Source organism: Zonotrichia leucophrys, unplaced genomic scaffold (assembly GCF_028769735.1).
Source record: "Zonotrichia leucophrys gambelii isolate GWCS_2022_RI unplaced genomic scaffold, RI_Zleu_2.0 Scaffold_351_53872, whole genome shotgun sequence".
Classification (NCBI taxonomy): domain Eukaryota; kingdom Metazoa; phylum Chordata; class Aves; order Passeriformes; family Passerellidae; genus Zonotrichia; species Zonotrichia leucophrys.
The window spans coordinates 12,737-29,225 of record NW_026992556.1 but is presented as its reverse complement, the minus strand read 5'-3'; the positions used below and the strand labels follow the sequence as shown (position 1 = coordinate 29,225).

The following is a 16,489-nucleotide window of genomic DNA, read 5'->3' as shown; positions in this document are numbered from 1 at the left end:
GGCGGCTGTCTACGCTGAGTCTATCTCCTCGAGGGACGTGGTCACTTCGAGGTGCTGTTCCACTCTGTCTATGGGAGAAAGAAGAGAGGGGGGGGGAGTTTGCAGAACAGGCCCAGAGCCACGAGGCTGTACTCCCTGCTCAGGCCTGCGTGAGCCCTGCTCCTGTCTGTTTCTCCTCCCGTCGTCGCCTTGAGGAACACCACAGTGTCCTCTGGCTTTTCGCTGATTCTGTGATTATGGGAAGGGAGGGGCAGGTGAGCCTGCAGCACAGGCCCAGAGCCCCAAGGTCTGGGACCCCTCTGGTCCCTGGGCAGCCACGTCCCTGCCCTACCTTCTCCGCCCGTTGTCAGGTCGCACTGACACTCGGCTTGAGCCCCGCGTTCCCTTTTGTGGCCTTGGTGGCACAGGTCACAATGGCCACTCTGACATCAGCACCGTGTACCCAAAATCAGGGCAGCCATGGCCTCAGGTCCCTGGCAACCACTTGTGGCGGCCCCCTCGGGCACCGAGCTTCTGAGATGGGTCCGAGCGTTTGCTCAGGTTGGAAGCAGGGCCAGGACTCCTGCAGCAAGTGCAGGGTCAAATGCCAGTCCCTGGGGCAGCCATCCAGGAAGGCACTGTAGGCAGGGAGGTGCTGTTCAGGCACTGCCACGCCAGGGCTCCGGCCCCGGCCAAGGGAAATCTCTGCTCCTGCCCCTGGCAGGCGGTGGCCCAGAGAGCCGGTGCGGAGTCAGCTGCACTGCAGGGATTCAAACCCTGCTCTAGGTGAACTGATGTTTTCCTCAAGACCTGTCTGCAGAAAACTAAGATGAACCTGATTTGATGCTGCTGCATTGGGCATTGGATACAGGATATAAACCTGGACACCACCACAGCTGCCTCCAGACCTCAGTTATCTGTCATCCTATGAACTAACAACTTTCACATTTCATATAAATGGAAAAATTAGTATTCAGCTTCTGAGAATCGTCATCTTTTATACTGACTCAGTGGAAAGACACAAAATGCACTGAGATTTTGTGTGTACATTTGACAGGAGAGCTTGCAACTGTCCTCCACTCAAGTCAAATACAGGACGATGCTTTTCCTACATTATATGAACTTTGCCAATTTGGTCCATGCTTTTCTACTAGAAAATACATTGGAAAAAACTCAGGAAGAGAAGCACAAACAATTCTTGTCAATTTTTGTCTTTCGTGTCTTTGCAAACATGCTCCTGGAAATCCAGATCCATGACTTCTAGAACAATCACTGGCATCTCTGGGAAGCAGGGCAGGGGCTGACAGGCAGGGACACCCTGCACCTGCCTGATGCTGGGGCAGCAGGAGTTCGTCCATTTTCCTGTCTCCATGGGAGAGCCACCTTGGCTGGGAAACGATCCCTTCACTGCTCTAGGAGGGAGGCACAGCCAGTGCAATGCCAGGGAGTGCCTTTACCCTGGAGGCAGGGAGGAGACAGAGGGGGAAGTTGGGAAGCTGCACCCGGGGCTCTGCAGGGCTCCCGGCCAGTGCTCGAAGCACAAGGAGCCAGAAGAGCTTGGCCGGACAATCCCGAGATCTGGACACCTTGTCCTCAGCACCGTGAACCCGTTTGCTTCTCCAGGCCCTGGGGACTGCTCCCGTGCTGCTCATGCAAGTTACACACACACACAGAGCTACCTGCTCTGTCTCAACCCTCTTCAGCACTGGACAGCACAACACAGTAACATGTTCTCTTCAGTACATGGTCTAATTATTAATAGTCCTGCAAAGACTCACATTCAAAGCATACACACACAGAACCCCAAACCCTGGTAGACACCTTGCATCAACACAAAATGCTTGTTGCTCTTCAGAAACACAGGGCAGCACTTTTGGCCAATGCTTTTTCCTGTAAGATCTTTCAAAGGATGGCAAAAGTGAAATTGTTTGGCAACTTCTTCAAGGAACAAACAGGAGAGGCTTCTGAGTTTTTAAAGATTTATTGATTTGCTTTCACTTTCCTTTTGGCATCCTTACACTTCACCCTGCATTCCAGAAAATCATGAAAATCCAAAATAATATCAGGGGAAGTTTCTGAATTCTTTCATGTTTCTCTCAAAGACTTTCTTGATGCACATATGTACTGGTTTAGGGCAAATTTGTTAAAGAATCTGCAAAGGAGGGCCCCTCCAGAAAGCGAAACCCACACGGCCCCTCCCCCCAACCGGTTCGGGAAAAAATTCCTCGGAGAGAGGTGGAAAGAACCTGTTTATTTGACTGGCCCCGCACCCCCCAGCACACAAAATGAACATTACCCGATGACACCGCTCTGAGAAAGATGGCAAAATCAGAAAGTCTCTTTCAGGGGTGGTTGCTCTGTTCTCAGTCCCTCCGGCGCTGGGCCAGCCGCTGCAGCTGAACCCTTGGTGTTCCCGGGTCCCAGTCCGGAGCAGGTTCGAGATGGTCACAGGAACAGGAGAGGAGAAACAGTCCAGGAAGCAATGGGACTGTTTAGCTAGAACTAGCTAATAAGCAGAGGCAGAAAGCAGAGCAGAAGCAAGAGCAGAAAAAGAGAGCAAGCAAAAGCAGCAAGCCCAAAGCTGGAAGTAAAAAAAACAACAGCTCTGTGTACTGCTTGTCTCTGTGTCCTGATAAGAGAAACCCAAACAAAACTTCCACTCTTCAGTGCCGGTCTTAAAGGCACAGAACAGATGAATGGGGATATACAAGCATCATAACGTCACCCCAGGACATTCCACCCCTTATCCCCATATCATCAACATACTACAACACATCATGCATTATTCATACAAAATTTCTATCTGTTCCCCCAAAATTACAAGCAATACCCATCATGCCTTCATCACATCCCCACACTGGACCACTGAATCCAGGCCCTATATTACAGAGCTGCAGGATTCCCCCTTTTCACTTTAGTCACTTAAAGCTCCATCTTCCACTTGCCCAGACCTTCAACTCTTACACATTTCCTTCTATCTCATGTCTGTATGGTTTAATGTACAGACAATGGCAGTAACATCCAATGAACAGTGATATTGCACATCATTCTTACCCCACAATCAGATCTCCCTGAGGTACACATTGTGTTGTTCCATCTCTTTGCATTATCCACCACGTGCAACCTGGTCCCTGAGCAAAGACAACCCCACGAATGGGTTTGTCTGTACTCGAGGCAGAATTGATCCACACAGTCTTCCCTAACAAACCTCTGATATGTACCACTGGGACTTTGTCTCCTTCTATTACATTCAGGGACTCAGACTGGGCAGGACCTGCTCGGTTGGTGGAACCTCGGGTGTTAACTAACCAGGTGGCTTTTGCCAGATGCTGCTCCCAATTCTTGAAAGATCCCCCACCCAAAGCTTTCAACTGGGTTTTTAGTAGTCCATTGTACCTCTCCACTTTCCCTGCAGCTGGTGCATGGTAGGGAATATGGTACACCCACTCAATGCCATGTTCCCTAGCCCAGGTGTTGATAAGGCTGTTCTTGAAATGAGTCCCATTGTCTGACTCAATCCTCTCAGGGGTGCCATGTCTCCACAGAACTTGCTTTTCCAGGCCCAGGATGGTGTTCCGGGCCATAGCATGAGGCACAGGGTAGGTTTCCAACCATCCAGTGGTGGCCTCCACCATGGTCAGCACGTAGCCCTTGCCCTGGCGTGTCTGGGGCAGTGTGATGTAGTCAATCTGCCAGGCCTCCCCATACTTGTACTTGGACCACCGCCCACCGTACCAGAGGGGCTTCACTCGCTTGGCCTGCTTGATGGCAGCACACGTCTCACAGTCATGGATAACCTGAGAAATACTGTCCATGGTTAGATCCACCCCTCGGTCTCGTGCCCACTTATAGGTGGCATCTCTGCCCTGGTGGCCTGAGGCATCATGGGCCCATTGAGCTAGGAATAACTCTCCCTTATGTTCCCAATCTAGGTCTATTTTGGACACCCCTATCTTTGCAGCTTGGTCTACCTGCTCATTGTTTTGGTGCTCCTCGTGGCCCTACTCTTGGGTACATGGGCATCTACATGGCGGACTTTCACAGGTAGCCTCCCTACCCTGGTAGCAATGTCTTTCCACTCTTCAGCAGCCCAAATTGGTTTTCCTCTACGCTGCCAGTTAGCCTTTTTCCACCTCTCCAGCCATCCCCACAGAGCATTGGCTACCATCCATGAATCAGTGTAGAGGTAGAGCTTTGGCCACTTCTCTCTCTCAGCAATGTCTAGGGCCAGTTGAACAGCTTTGAGTTCAGCAAATTGGCTTGATCCACCTTCTCCTTCGGTAGCTTGTGCAACCTGTCGTGTGGGGCTGCATACGGCTGCTTTCCACTTCCGGTTCATCCCTACGATGCGACAGGAACCGTCAGTGAAAAGAGCGTAGCGTGTTTCCTCTGAGGGCAGTTGGTTATAGGGAGGAGCCTCTTCAGCACGTGTCACTGGTTCTTGTTCCTCTTCATCTGTGACACCAAAATTCTCACCTTCGGGCCAATTTGTAATGACCTCCAAAATCCCAGGGCGATTCAGTTTACCTATACGGGCGCGCTGAGTGATGAGAGCAATCCACTTGCTCCATGTAGCACTGGTGGCATGGTGAGTGGAAGGAACCTTGCCTTTGAACATCCACCCCAGCACCGGTAGTCGGGGTGCCAGGAGGAGTTGTGCTTCAGTGCCTATTACCTCCGAAGCAGCCTGGACTCCTTCATAGGCAGCCAGGATTTCTTTCTCTGTTGGAGTATAGTTGGCTTCAGCCCCTCTGTAGCTTTGACTCCAAAATCCCAGTGGTCGACCCCGAGTCTCCTCAGGCACCTTCTGCCAAAGGCTCCAGGACAAGCCATGGTTCCCGGCTTCAGAGTAGAGCACATTCTTCACCTCTGGTCCTGTCCTGACTGGGCCAAGGGCTACTGCATGAGCAATTTCCTGCTTGATCTGGACAAAGGCCTGTTGCTGCTCAGGGCCCCACTGGAAATTGTTCTTCTTGCGGGTGACCAGGTAGAGAGGGCTCACGATCTGACTGTACTCAGGAATATGCATCCTCCAAAAACCTATTGCACCCAAGAAAGCTTGTGTCTCTTTCTTATTGGTGGGTGGAGACATTGCTGTGATCTTGTTGATGACATCTGTAGGAATCTGACGCCGTCCATCTTGCCACTTCACTCCCAGGAATTGAATTTCACGAGCTGGTCCCTTTACTTTGCTCTTTTTAATGGCGAAACCAGCTCCCAGGAGGATCTGGATAATTTCCTTCCCTTTCTCGAACACTTCCGCAGCTGTGTTCCCCCACACAATGATGTCATAAATATACTGCAGATGTTCTGGAGCCTCACCCTTTTCCAGTGCAGCCCGGATCAGTCCATGGCAGATGGTGGGGCTGTGCTTCCACCCCTGGGGCAATCGGTTCCAGGTGTACTGCACTCCCCTCCATGTGAAGGCAAACTGAGGCCTGCATTCTGCTGCCAGAGGAATGGAGAAAAATACATTGGCTATGTCTATAGTGGCGTACCACCTTGCTGCCTTGGACTCAAGCTCATACTAGAGCTCTAATATGTCCGGCACGGCAGCACTCAGTGGTGGAGTCACTTCATTCAATGCACGGTAGTCCACAGTCAATCTCCATTCTCCTTCAGATTTTCGCACAGGCCAAATGGGGCTGTTGAAGGGTGAGTGGGTCTTGCTGACCACCCCTTGGCTCTCCAGCTCTCGGATCATCTTATGGATGGGGATCACAGCATCTCGATTCGTTCGGTACTGTCAGCGGTGCACTGTTGAGGTGGCAATTGGCACTCGTTGCTCTTCCACCTTCAGGAGACCTACTGCAGATGGGCTGTCTGACAGTCCAGGCAAGCTCTTCAACTGCTTGACACCCTCTGTCTCTACAGCAGCTATTCCAAATGCCCATCTTAGTCCCTTTGGGTCTTTGAAATACCCACTTCGAAGGTAGTCTATGCCCAAAATACATGGGGCCTCTGGGCCAGTCACAATAGAGTGTTTCTTCCACTCATTTCCAGTCAGGCTCACCTCAGCTTCTACCAAAGTAAAATCCTGTGATCCCCCTGTCACACCAGCAATAGAAACAGACTCTGTCCCCACCTGTCTCGACAGAATTAATGTACATTGAGCACCAGTATCAACCAAAGCTTTGTACTCTTGTGGTTCCGATGTGCCAGGCCAACGAATCCACACAGACCAGAAAACACGATTTTCCCTGGCCTCTACCTGGCTAGAAGCAGGGCCCCTCTAAGCCTGGTTATCATTCTTTCCCTGGGCATATGTCTTAGATGTTCCTTCAGTGGGTTCAGAGATGTCATCATCATCATACCTGGCCGTTCGGCTACGGGCAACTGGAGCTGCTTTCCTTCTGGTGGCTTCCTTCAGTTCACGCACCCGTCGTGCCAGAACAGCGGTAGGTTTTCCATCCCACCTTCTCATGTCTTCTCTGGAATCACACAGGAAGAACCACAGCTCAGCTCATGGGGTGTACCTTCTCTCACCATCTGGGAAACGTCTGCCTTGGATACCAGAACCTCGAATCTGTACTGCTAAAATTTGGAGAAGGTCTTCTTTAATCTCCTCTCTGAGCTTCTTATGATTCTCCTCTATCTTGTCTTCTAATTTTTGCAGACATGTTTCCACTGCTGTGATTCTGGCATGTGTTGGGCCATGCACAGCGTCTGCATATGCTCAGAGCTTCCTTGCCATATCCAGCATAGTCTCCTCACCATCATCCCGCTTCATTATTGCTAAAGCAGAAGCATATTCTCGTGGCCCAAGTCGTACAAGTTTTCTCCACATCACAGATGTGCATGGTACCAAGTCTGGATTCTTGGTTGTCACATCATCTGAGAAGATAATCTCTGCCACTGCCATTTCTCTCAGGCGTTGGATCCCTTGCTCTATGGTCTTCCACTGAGTTGGTTGCATATAAAGACCATCTGCACACAGGTATCTTCGTGCAACACTGTCCAAGACCTGTTCCCAGAGGCTGTGTGGATTAGCCACCCTCATCATTCCTTGGTCGATGACAGGATCCTGTGACAGGGATCCCAAATGCCTCACTTCAGTGCCATCCAGAATTGTAGTCTCGCCTGCAGCATCCCAGAGACGGACCAGCCAACTAATTATGGGTTCATCAGGTCGTCGGGTGTAATCCTTCCGTAGGCCACGAAGGTCCTTCAGGGAAAAGGACTCAATATTTGCGTCTGATCTTGCACCTGCTGCTTTGACTCCTGATTTTATGTCAGGAGGCATCGAGGTTCCTTCTTCTGTATCACCATCATCATCATCATCCACTGGTCGATTAGTTTTTTCCGTGCATTTCCCACTTCTAGTACTGGTAGCAACAGCCATGGGTTTAGATGCTGGCTTAGGCTCACTGTCTGGTCTGGCTGCTGGCTTCGAGCCTGGGCTGTTGGCTACAGCTTGAGTGACTGGGATAGCTGATTTATCTCCCTGCCCCCCTGCCTCTGTCTGCTGCCCTACACTATCTAACAAAGTGCGATAAGCATAGGCCAGGGCCCAGCTTATTGCAATGAGCCTTTTCTCCTTAGAATCGTCATGGCACTTCTCTTTTAGGTATTTCCCCACTTCTGCTTCATTCTGAATTTGTTCCCGTGGAAAATCTCAGTCTACAGGATCAGAAAATTCCTTCAGGGTTTGGCCTATATTTTCCTATTCTCCACACCACTCAGGATTTTTCACACCTGCATCTGCTTCTGGGTCAGGGTTCTCACCAGCTCTTCTGGATATCTCAGGCCTCATTCTAGAGAAGCTGCAGACCATATAGAAGAAGCTTACCAGATTAAATACCAGAAAGATGGTCTCTTCAACATTCAGGGGAAACTGAACATTCTCAAAAAGTGACATAACTGATCCAAAAGAGAAGAAGGAAAGGGAAGGCTGGAAAGTCTGATTCTCAGCTCCTCCTCTAACAGACTGAGTGTAATTGCTAATAAATTCCCAAAACGTACTACTGAAACTGGGATGCAGAGTAGGATGAAGAAACCATAAACCATACATATCGTAAACAGACACCAGTATCTTTGTAAACGCTTTATAAATCATTATCACAGAGGCCAGCACAATAGCTATTCCAATCCGTACCCCTCTACCGTAAAAATTACATGTTATGGACAATAATCCTAGTGACCAGAAAGGTATTGAAACCTCAACAAGGTCTAGAGCCCAGAGCCACACGAAGGCTTTCACAACCAGAGAAATCAGGGGTTCAAGCAGCATGGCTACTAACTGCTTTAACAACAACAAACACACAATTTTCCACCTTTTCCAGCCGCGCGTTGGGCACCAATTCATGTATTTGTCCAGGTTTAGAGCAAATTTGGGGAAGAATCCCCCAAAGGATCTCCGGTGGGAAAAGCAGATCCAGTCGGCCCCTCTCCCCAACTGGTCCGGGAGGAAAAAATACCTCCTTGGAGAAAGGTGGAAAAAAACTGTTTACTAAAGAATAAAACCAAAACAATATCAAAAAATGAGACCTCTTGCCACTCTAAAAGAGATAACAAACTGAGAAAACCCTGTCCCCGGGTTGCAGCTCACTCAGTCTCTGATGAGTCCCTCTGGTGCTGGAATTGTCACAGGCCAGGCCCGGCCCGGTGGGCCACAGCTGCAGCTGCCGGTGCTCCCTTGGGTGTTCAGGCCAGAGCAGCTTTCAAGAGGTCCAAAGAAAAGAAAAAAGTCACAGTCCAGGGAACTTCTTTGCCTCAGCTAGCTAACACTAACTAAAACGCAAAAGAAGAGCTCTGTCCCGCTGTCTGTCTGCAGACAACACAGTCAGGAGCAGGAATGTGGGGGAGTGGAGTACAGTGTCTGAAAACAAACTGCGCACTTCTTCTCTCCCCCCCTTCACTCTCTGGAACATTCTTAAGGTGCAAAACTTATTATTCAACATAAACAGAATGAGACGATTGGGGATAAAAGCATCATATAGTCAACCCAGGACAGTACCTTATGGGGAAGAGCCACCGGAACATCCCAAATCAATTATGGGACTTGGGTGCATATTGTAAGAACACAGTGGCAAAATGGGCAATAAATGTCTTGCATTTCCCCAAACCAACCTGCAATCCTATGCAGGTGAAACTGTCGTTGTCCCTGCCAATCCTGGGCAAGATCCCTTGAAGCAATGATGAATCTGCCAGGCCCAGCACAATCCAAAATCCTGGAGAGCACTGCCCTATCCATCAGCTAACCCCAGCTAATGTGACTGACACAGAGAGCCCTGAATGTCATGGTCCCTGTTTGGGCGCCAAATGTCCCAATGAGGGTGGCTGCAACAAACCTCTCTGGTTCCCTGACTTCAGGGCGAGGGTGGCAAAAATGAAAAGGAGCAGGATCAATGGAGTTTTTTAAAAGGAACTTTAAAAACAGGGTGAAAAACAATAAACATGGAGAAATCAAGAACAGTATGAGGGGCAGGATCCAAAGACCCAAGACAACAGGGAAGCAACAACATGTACACTTAGGGGTAGAAAACTCTAGAACAATAAGCATAGAGGGGCAACAAGTAACCAGTAAGGAAGCAGAACTTGGACAACTTAGTATAATAACACTAAAGACTTATGAAGGACCTCTCAAATGCACCCTAAGTAAAACAAATTTTTCTCAGGGTTTGAACTCACACTCAGTTCTTTCAGGGTAAAATCTGGCTGACTCTGAGTGACAGCTGGGCTAACCCACACCGCTGATTCACACTGGCCCCTTGGGACCATGCGGCCCAACAGAGCCACAATGATGTCCTTGGTTCCACGAGGGTCTAAAGTGTCACATTGGTCCCTTGTGTCACAGTGTCACATGGTGCTCTGCAGTGCCACAATGGCCACTTCATTTCACAAGGATCCCAAGTGTCACATTGATCTCAATAGGAAGGAAACCACGGAGGCCCCATGTTTCAGGGGCTGATGAGCAGCAGCCACCAGAGGTTAAGGCAAGCCTGATCATTCTGTCCGGGCAAGTTTGCTTGGAGCAACCCTTGTGTTATGAACTGAACGAGGCCAAACTTTCTCTGGAGAAAGAGGTTCTCATTTATTAAAAGAGCTACAAGGAACGGAGTACCTAGGATAAGCCCGAGCACTCACACAGCGAGCCAAAACCAGAACAGTGCACTATCCCCAAGTGCACTGGGCTCCCTCAGAAAGCAAGTTTTCAGAAACAAGAACCTTGACCTAACTTTACTCCCCCCATTTATAGCCCCCTTGGAGTCTAGGATTGGTCCATGTTGAATCCGCATGGTGATTGGTCCATTTCCAGGCTTCCCATTGGTCTTTAACACCATTCATTCTGGACCAATCATTTCTGCAGAGCTTCGAATGATTGGTCAGATCTTCCATTCAATCCCTCTTCAACCTCACCTTGTCCCACCAGACCGCCCTTCCACCAAACACAGGACTTTTCTCTTAGAACATTCTAATAACCCCCCACTCTTAACATAATACAATTAATATAACGTAATAATACAATCTAATTGAACTATAATTTAATATACTTTAACTTTTACTTATAAAAACTTGGATATTTGAAATTATGAATGAAGTGTCCTAATTTCAGGCATTTGTGTCTACAGAAGAGGGATGGTTTTCCTCTATAAAAAGAAAAGCACAAAGCCCTTTCCAGTGTTTGGAAAATAGGTGAGTGCTAGCACTAAGGAGTCAAAGACCAGCCAGACCTGTCTGTTATGGCAGCTTTTCTCTGGGACCAATCCTTGGATACTCAGAAATTTGGAGGTGGAATCCTAATGTTGGCCATGGATGCCTGGAAAAAATGGACAGTTCTTTCCCATACAAAGGAAAGCCCAGGGCCCCGGTGTTTCAGGGGCAGATGGGAGCAGCCTTCCACATTCCAAGGTCAGCCAGACCTGTCATGTGACCCCTGGGAGGCCAAGGCAGCCACACCTATTTCATGTTCCCTTGCTTCCACAGGGCCCTGCAGTGCCACATCAGGTCCTTGCTTCCATGAGGCCTTGCAATGTCACAATGGTTCTCTTGCTTCCATGATGACCTCTGGTCTCATAATGGCCCCTTGATTACACAAATTCTTAAGGATCTTAACAGTCTCCATGGTTCCACAAGGCCCCACAGTGTCCTAATGGCCTTTGGGTTCCATGAAGCCCCACTGAGTCACCATGGCCCCTTGGTTCCATTGAGGCCCAGTAGTGCAACAATGATCCCCTTGTTTCCACAACTTCCCATATTGTCACAATGGCTCTCGTGCTTCCATGAGCCCCTGCATGATCACAATGGCCGTTTGGTTCCATGGGGCCCCACAGTGTCACAGTACTCTCCATGATTCCATGGGGCCTTGCTATGCTCTCCATGGATCCATGGTGCCCTGCAGGATCACAACGGCCCTTTGGCTCCACAAGGCCCTGAAATGCAGCAATGGCCTCTTGGTTCCACAAAGCCCTGCTGCTTCACACTGGCCTTTTGGAACCATATGGCCCAACAGAGCCACAATGATGTCCTTGGTTCTGTGAGGTTGCACAGTGTCACAGTGGCCCCTGGGATCCATGGTACTCTGCAGTGTCACAATGTTCCCCTTCGTTACACAAGTTCCTACAGTGTAACAGGTTCCACAAGGGCCTGCAGTGTCACCATGGTCCGTTGGTTCCACAATCCTCCGCAGTGTCACAATGCTGTCCAAAGGAAGGGAACAACTGAGCCCCAGTGGTGCAGAGGCATATGAGAGGCAGTCACCAGAGGCCAAGTCTAGCCAGACTTGACTGGTATGGGCAGATTTTGTCTGGGAGTAACCCTTGGATATAGAGAATTTTAGATGCAGAATCCTGATTTTGGCCATAGGTGCCTAGACAAGAAAGACAGTTCTTTCCCGTAGGAATAAAAGCACAGATCCCCAGTGCGTCATGGTCAGATGGGAACTGGCCCTTGACATGTCACATTCAGTGGGACCTGTCAGACAGCCCCCAGGAGTCCAAACAGGTAGACCTGTTCCATGACTTCATGGGTCCTAAGACTGTCACAATGGGCTCCTTGATTCCATGAGGTCTGGCAATGTTACAATGATTTCTTGGTTTCATGAGCTCCAACAGAATCACAGGGGTCCACTGGCCCCATGCAGCTCCACTGTGAAACAATGCCTCCTTGTTTCTGTTTTAAATCAATCACAATCAAACCACAGTTTGATCATTGATCCTTGCTTCCATAGGGCCCATGATTTGCACAATGTTCTCCTTAATTCCATGATTCCTGGATTCTACAGTCTCACCATCGTTTCCTTGGTTCTCCGTTGTCACAACAGATCAATGGTTCCATGAGGTTCCGTAGTGTCACCGTGGTCGCTGTCAGAGGCTGGATGAGATTGGTGTCCCGAGACACCTTGGGATGCTCGCAATGTCCATGCGGGGCCAGGGCCGGGTCAGGCCTTGGTTTGTGGTGGGACAGAGCCCCGCCCCCAGCCCTGGCCTGGCAGAGCTGTCAATCACACAGCGGGGGCAATGTTAACCCAGCTCTGATTAGCCCAGCTGTTAATCAATCAATCAATCACACGCTAGCAGCTGGTGCTACCCTGATTCTGATTGGACAAGCAAATGGCAGTTCCACCCTAGGGGCAGGCCCATGAAGGCCCAGGGGGTTAAAAGCTGAGGCGCGAGGCCAGCCCAGGGCCTGCATCCTGCCTTCTCCTGGGGTTCCTCTGTTAGCGATGCTGGAACCCAAGCAGTTGGTACCTATGTGCATGTCTTTCTATGGATCTTCTGTCTTTCTGTTGTTCTTTATTTCTTCTCCATCTAATCCTACTTACCTGGAACATTTTTGGGTAACTTCACATGTTAGGGGATAAGGGATTTTAGGTTAAATGTGTGGTAATCCAGGGCACAGGGAATATTTCTCTGCCTGCTCTGAGGGATCCTGACCCCCAGAGAAACACTGCCTTTAACCTTTGCACATGGAGAGGACTTCCAGGACTTTGAGATAGATTAGAATTTACCAAAGTGTGAAATAAATTAGAGGGTAGTATACTTTGTCCCTTGGGTAAGAAATTTAGGTTTTGGAATTTTTAGTATGGTGTAGATAGGAAGCAAGATGGAGGAATGTGTGTGTAGTCCCTCGCTTCTTCTTCTTCTTCATCTATTCCATTTTCTTCAGTGTTGGTGGCAGAGGGTGGCAGATTCGTGAAGGAAAGCACAGTGTAGAGGTTATGTGGACAATCAAGGGATGAATTATGTGTCGATAAGTAGAAATAATGTATGTTTTAAGAGTTAATTGGATGAGACAACTTTAAGAGACCTTGAAACCGTACATTTTAGAGCCATTTTGCGGTGCTTTTCCAGCAAGATGAGCCTGGTGTAGACAGCATGCAAAACTTTAGATACGATAACAACAAACAAGAAGGTGAAGACCAAAGAAGTCCTGTGCATCAATTTTTACCTGGCACAGAACTGCTACACGAGTGTTTTTTTTCATCCAGGCAGCTCCCAGAAGGGCCCAAAATAAAACAAACATTAATAACTGGTAGCCTGACGATGTTTGTAATAAGTTGGCTTTTTTTCCATGAAGTTGTTTACTGAAGGGTGTTGTCTTAATTGGCCAATCATGTGAAATGTGTTGATTAAATGACCAGAGAGGTCCACCTGTAGCAAAGCACGATACAAAAGAAGAGAATTGAAAAATTAGGTGGCATTTAGCCCGTAGCCTTCTGATCTGAGTCTGTGTCATCTCTGACTCAACGGTGACATTTGGGGATCTGTGGTGGCTACTGGGAATCCTTTCTGCACCTCGTGACCCAACAGGAGCTTCTCTAATAAACGTTGCCTGAAGCTCCAACTTTCCCCATGACAGAAACCCCTGTGAGTGTTTGGGAGATCCCAGCTCTTTGGCAGCCTGGAGACTCCTGGGATGTCACAGTGGAGCCCCCATGAGTGCCTGTGACAGATTGGTGCCTTTGCAGCCCAAGGTCCCCTGGGATGTCACCATGGAATGGCTGTGACTGCCTCTGACCACATGGCTCTTTAGCGTCGCCAGAAAGCCCTGGGAGGTCTCCATGGAGCCCCTGTCTGTGCCTGTGACATTCCAGCTCTGGAACAGCCTGGAGACTCCTGGAAAGTCCCCATGGAACCTCTCTGAGGGCCTGTGACAAATCTGATCCTTAGTAGGCAACCATCACCAGCCCCCTGTTGCTGTGCTCAGTCCCTCGGCAGCTCCATGGAGACCCCACGCCAGGGGTGGTTGCCATGGACACCAGCTCAGGCCTGCAGCCACAGCCCGTTGCCATGGCAACCATTGGCAGCCCCATCCCCAGGCTCATGGGATCCCAGAACCACAGATTTGGCTGAGCTGGGAGGGACCCATCAGGATCCTCCAGTCCAACTGCTGGCCCTGCACAGGACACCCCAACAATGCCAGCCTGGGCCTGGCAGCGCTGTCCAAACACTGCTGCAGCTCAGAGAGCCCTGGAGCTGGGATCCTTCCCTGGGGAGCCTGGGCAGGGCCCCAGCAGCCTCTGGGCAAAAACCTTTTCCTGACATCCAACCTGAGCCTGCCCCGACTCAGCTGCAGCCGTTCCCTCCACTCCTGTCCCTGGGCACCAGAGGGAAGAGGTTCCCACAGCCCCAGCCAGGGACCCGCTCCCAAGGCTGTTGCCATGGCCACCAGGGCTGGGACCAGCTGGGATGCTCGGTTTCCACAGGCTGGGGTTCAGAAATGGGATTCCCCAATTTCCTGCTTCCACTAAAACCACACTGCCCTAGCTGCCCTCCCACCTCCCATGGAAAGCACAAAAGGCAAAGATCCCGGGCTGGGATAAGAACGATTTATTGGGAACAGCAACAAGATAAGGAACAAATGGAACAGAAATTATATTGATAACAGAATGGATAAGAAAAACTATTTACAGGGAAAACTAAACACAATTCACTGGGTCTGCCTGGCCACAATTTTCCCTGCCTGGAAATTTCACCCTTCAGGGAAAGAGAGTCCCTTTCCTGCCCCAAGCAATGACCTGAGATGGGAATAAATGTAATGACAGGGCCATGGCCAGACCCTCATATTCTTCCATCCCACATCATATCATTGGCAGGGGCAGGAAAACGTACAGCTGTCTTCCCAGATGGATCACAGGGAAAATGGGTTCCCAGGGCTCTTCCCAATGTGGCTTGTCCCATGGGGGATAAAGCTGGAGCAGTGCATGAACTCTTCCTGCAGTTGGGGCATGTGCAGGATTTCTTTTACTGGTGACTCCGTTGGTGTCTGGTCAAGTGAGAGCTGCTAGGGAAGCTCTTCCCACACTGGGGACACTTATAGGGCCTCTCCCCAGTGTGGATGCGCCGGTGGGTGATCAGGGTGGAGTTGTGGCTAAAGCTCATCCCACATTCCCCACACTCATAGGGCCTCTCCCCAGTGTGAGTCCACTTGTGCCTGATGAGGTGGGAGTTGCTCTTGAAGCCCTTCCTGCAGCTAGGGCAGAGGAAGGGTCTCTCATCCATGTGAATCCGTTCATGCAGGAGAAGATCAGAACTGGTGTGAAACCTCTTCTGACACTGGGGACACTCGTAGGGCCTCTCCCCAGTGTGGATGCGCCAGTGGCTGACGAGGGTGTAGTTACGCTTGAAGCCCTTCCCACACTCAGGGCAGCGGAAGGGCCTCTCATCGGTGTGAGTCTGCTCATGCTGGAGGAGAGTGGAGCTGGTCCGAAACCTCTTCTGACACTGAGCGCACTCATAGGGCTTCTCCCCAGTGTGGATGCGTTGGTGGGTGATGAGGGCGGAGCTGCAGCTGAAGCCCTTCCCACACTCGCCACACTCGTAGGGCCATTCCCCAGTGTGGGTCATCTGGTGGCTCATCAGGGTGCTGCTGTGCCTGAAGCTCTTCTCACACTCTGAGCACTTGTAGGGCTTCTTCTGATCATGAAGCTGCTCATGGACCACCAGCTCTGAGCTTTGGCTGAAGCTCCGTCCACCTTCATGGCTCAGGGTGGGTCTTTCCTTCTGAGAGCACCCTGGACTGGATTTGGAGCCCCTCTTCCTGTGGGATCTCTGAGGCATTTCCTCCCGGTTCGAATTCTGCACCGTAGCACTGCTCAAAACGGCCTCTTCCACAAGGTTCTGTTGGGGGAATTTGTCCTTCTTGGTTCCAGTCCTCAGCTTCTTCTCTGGGGGAGGAAAGACAAGGAAAGGATGGGATTTGCCTCCGTGCCAGAGGGAAGGGGAAGGAGATCCCCCCAGTGCATCCCCGGCAGGACAGCGTTGGCAGCAGGGTTGTCCTGCAGCCAGGGGCTGTGCTGGGCTGGGAGATGGAGCAGAAGAGAGGGGGAAAGGGGCACTGACTTACTCCTCACCTGCCTGGGTGTCCTGGGGCATCTTCCTCTTCCTCGCAGTCTCTCCCTCCATCTAGCTAAGTTTTAGGAACGGGAAATTCTGTTTTGGGAGGAAAACAAGAAATGAGCACACTAAATTTTGCACCGGATTGAAGGCAAAAGAGGGGGAGAGTCTAAGTCAGAATTCCAATTCAAAAACAAAATTAGGATCAAGGCAATGATACAGAAACACTGCCT

At 50.1% G+C, this 16,489-nt stretch overlaps 1 protein-coding gene across 1 annotated transcript; it reads right to left on the bottom strand.

The window, feature by feature from the left end:
- Nucleotides 1–9: 9 nt before the first annotated feature.
- On the bottom strand, nt 10–16,325 carry LOC135441581 (zinc finger protein 239-like). The gene is made up of 3 exons (XM_064701137.1): nt 16,274–16,325; nt 15,224–16,087; nt 10–68 (listed from the first exon to the last, which is right to left on the bottom strand). The coding sequence occupies exons 1-3, from the start codon at nt 16,323–16,325 to the stop codon at nt 10–12; spliced, it is 975 nt and encodes a 324-aa protein (XP_064557207.1).
- Between the last annotated feature and the right edge of the window lie 164 nt (nt 16,326–16,489).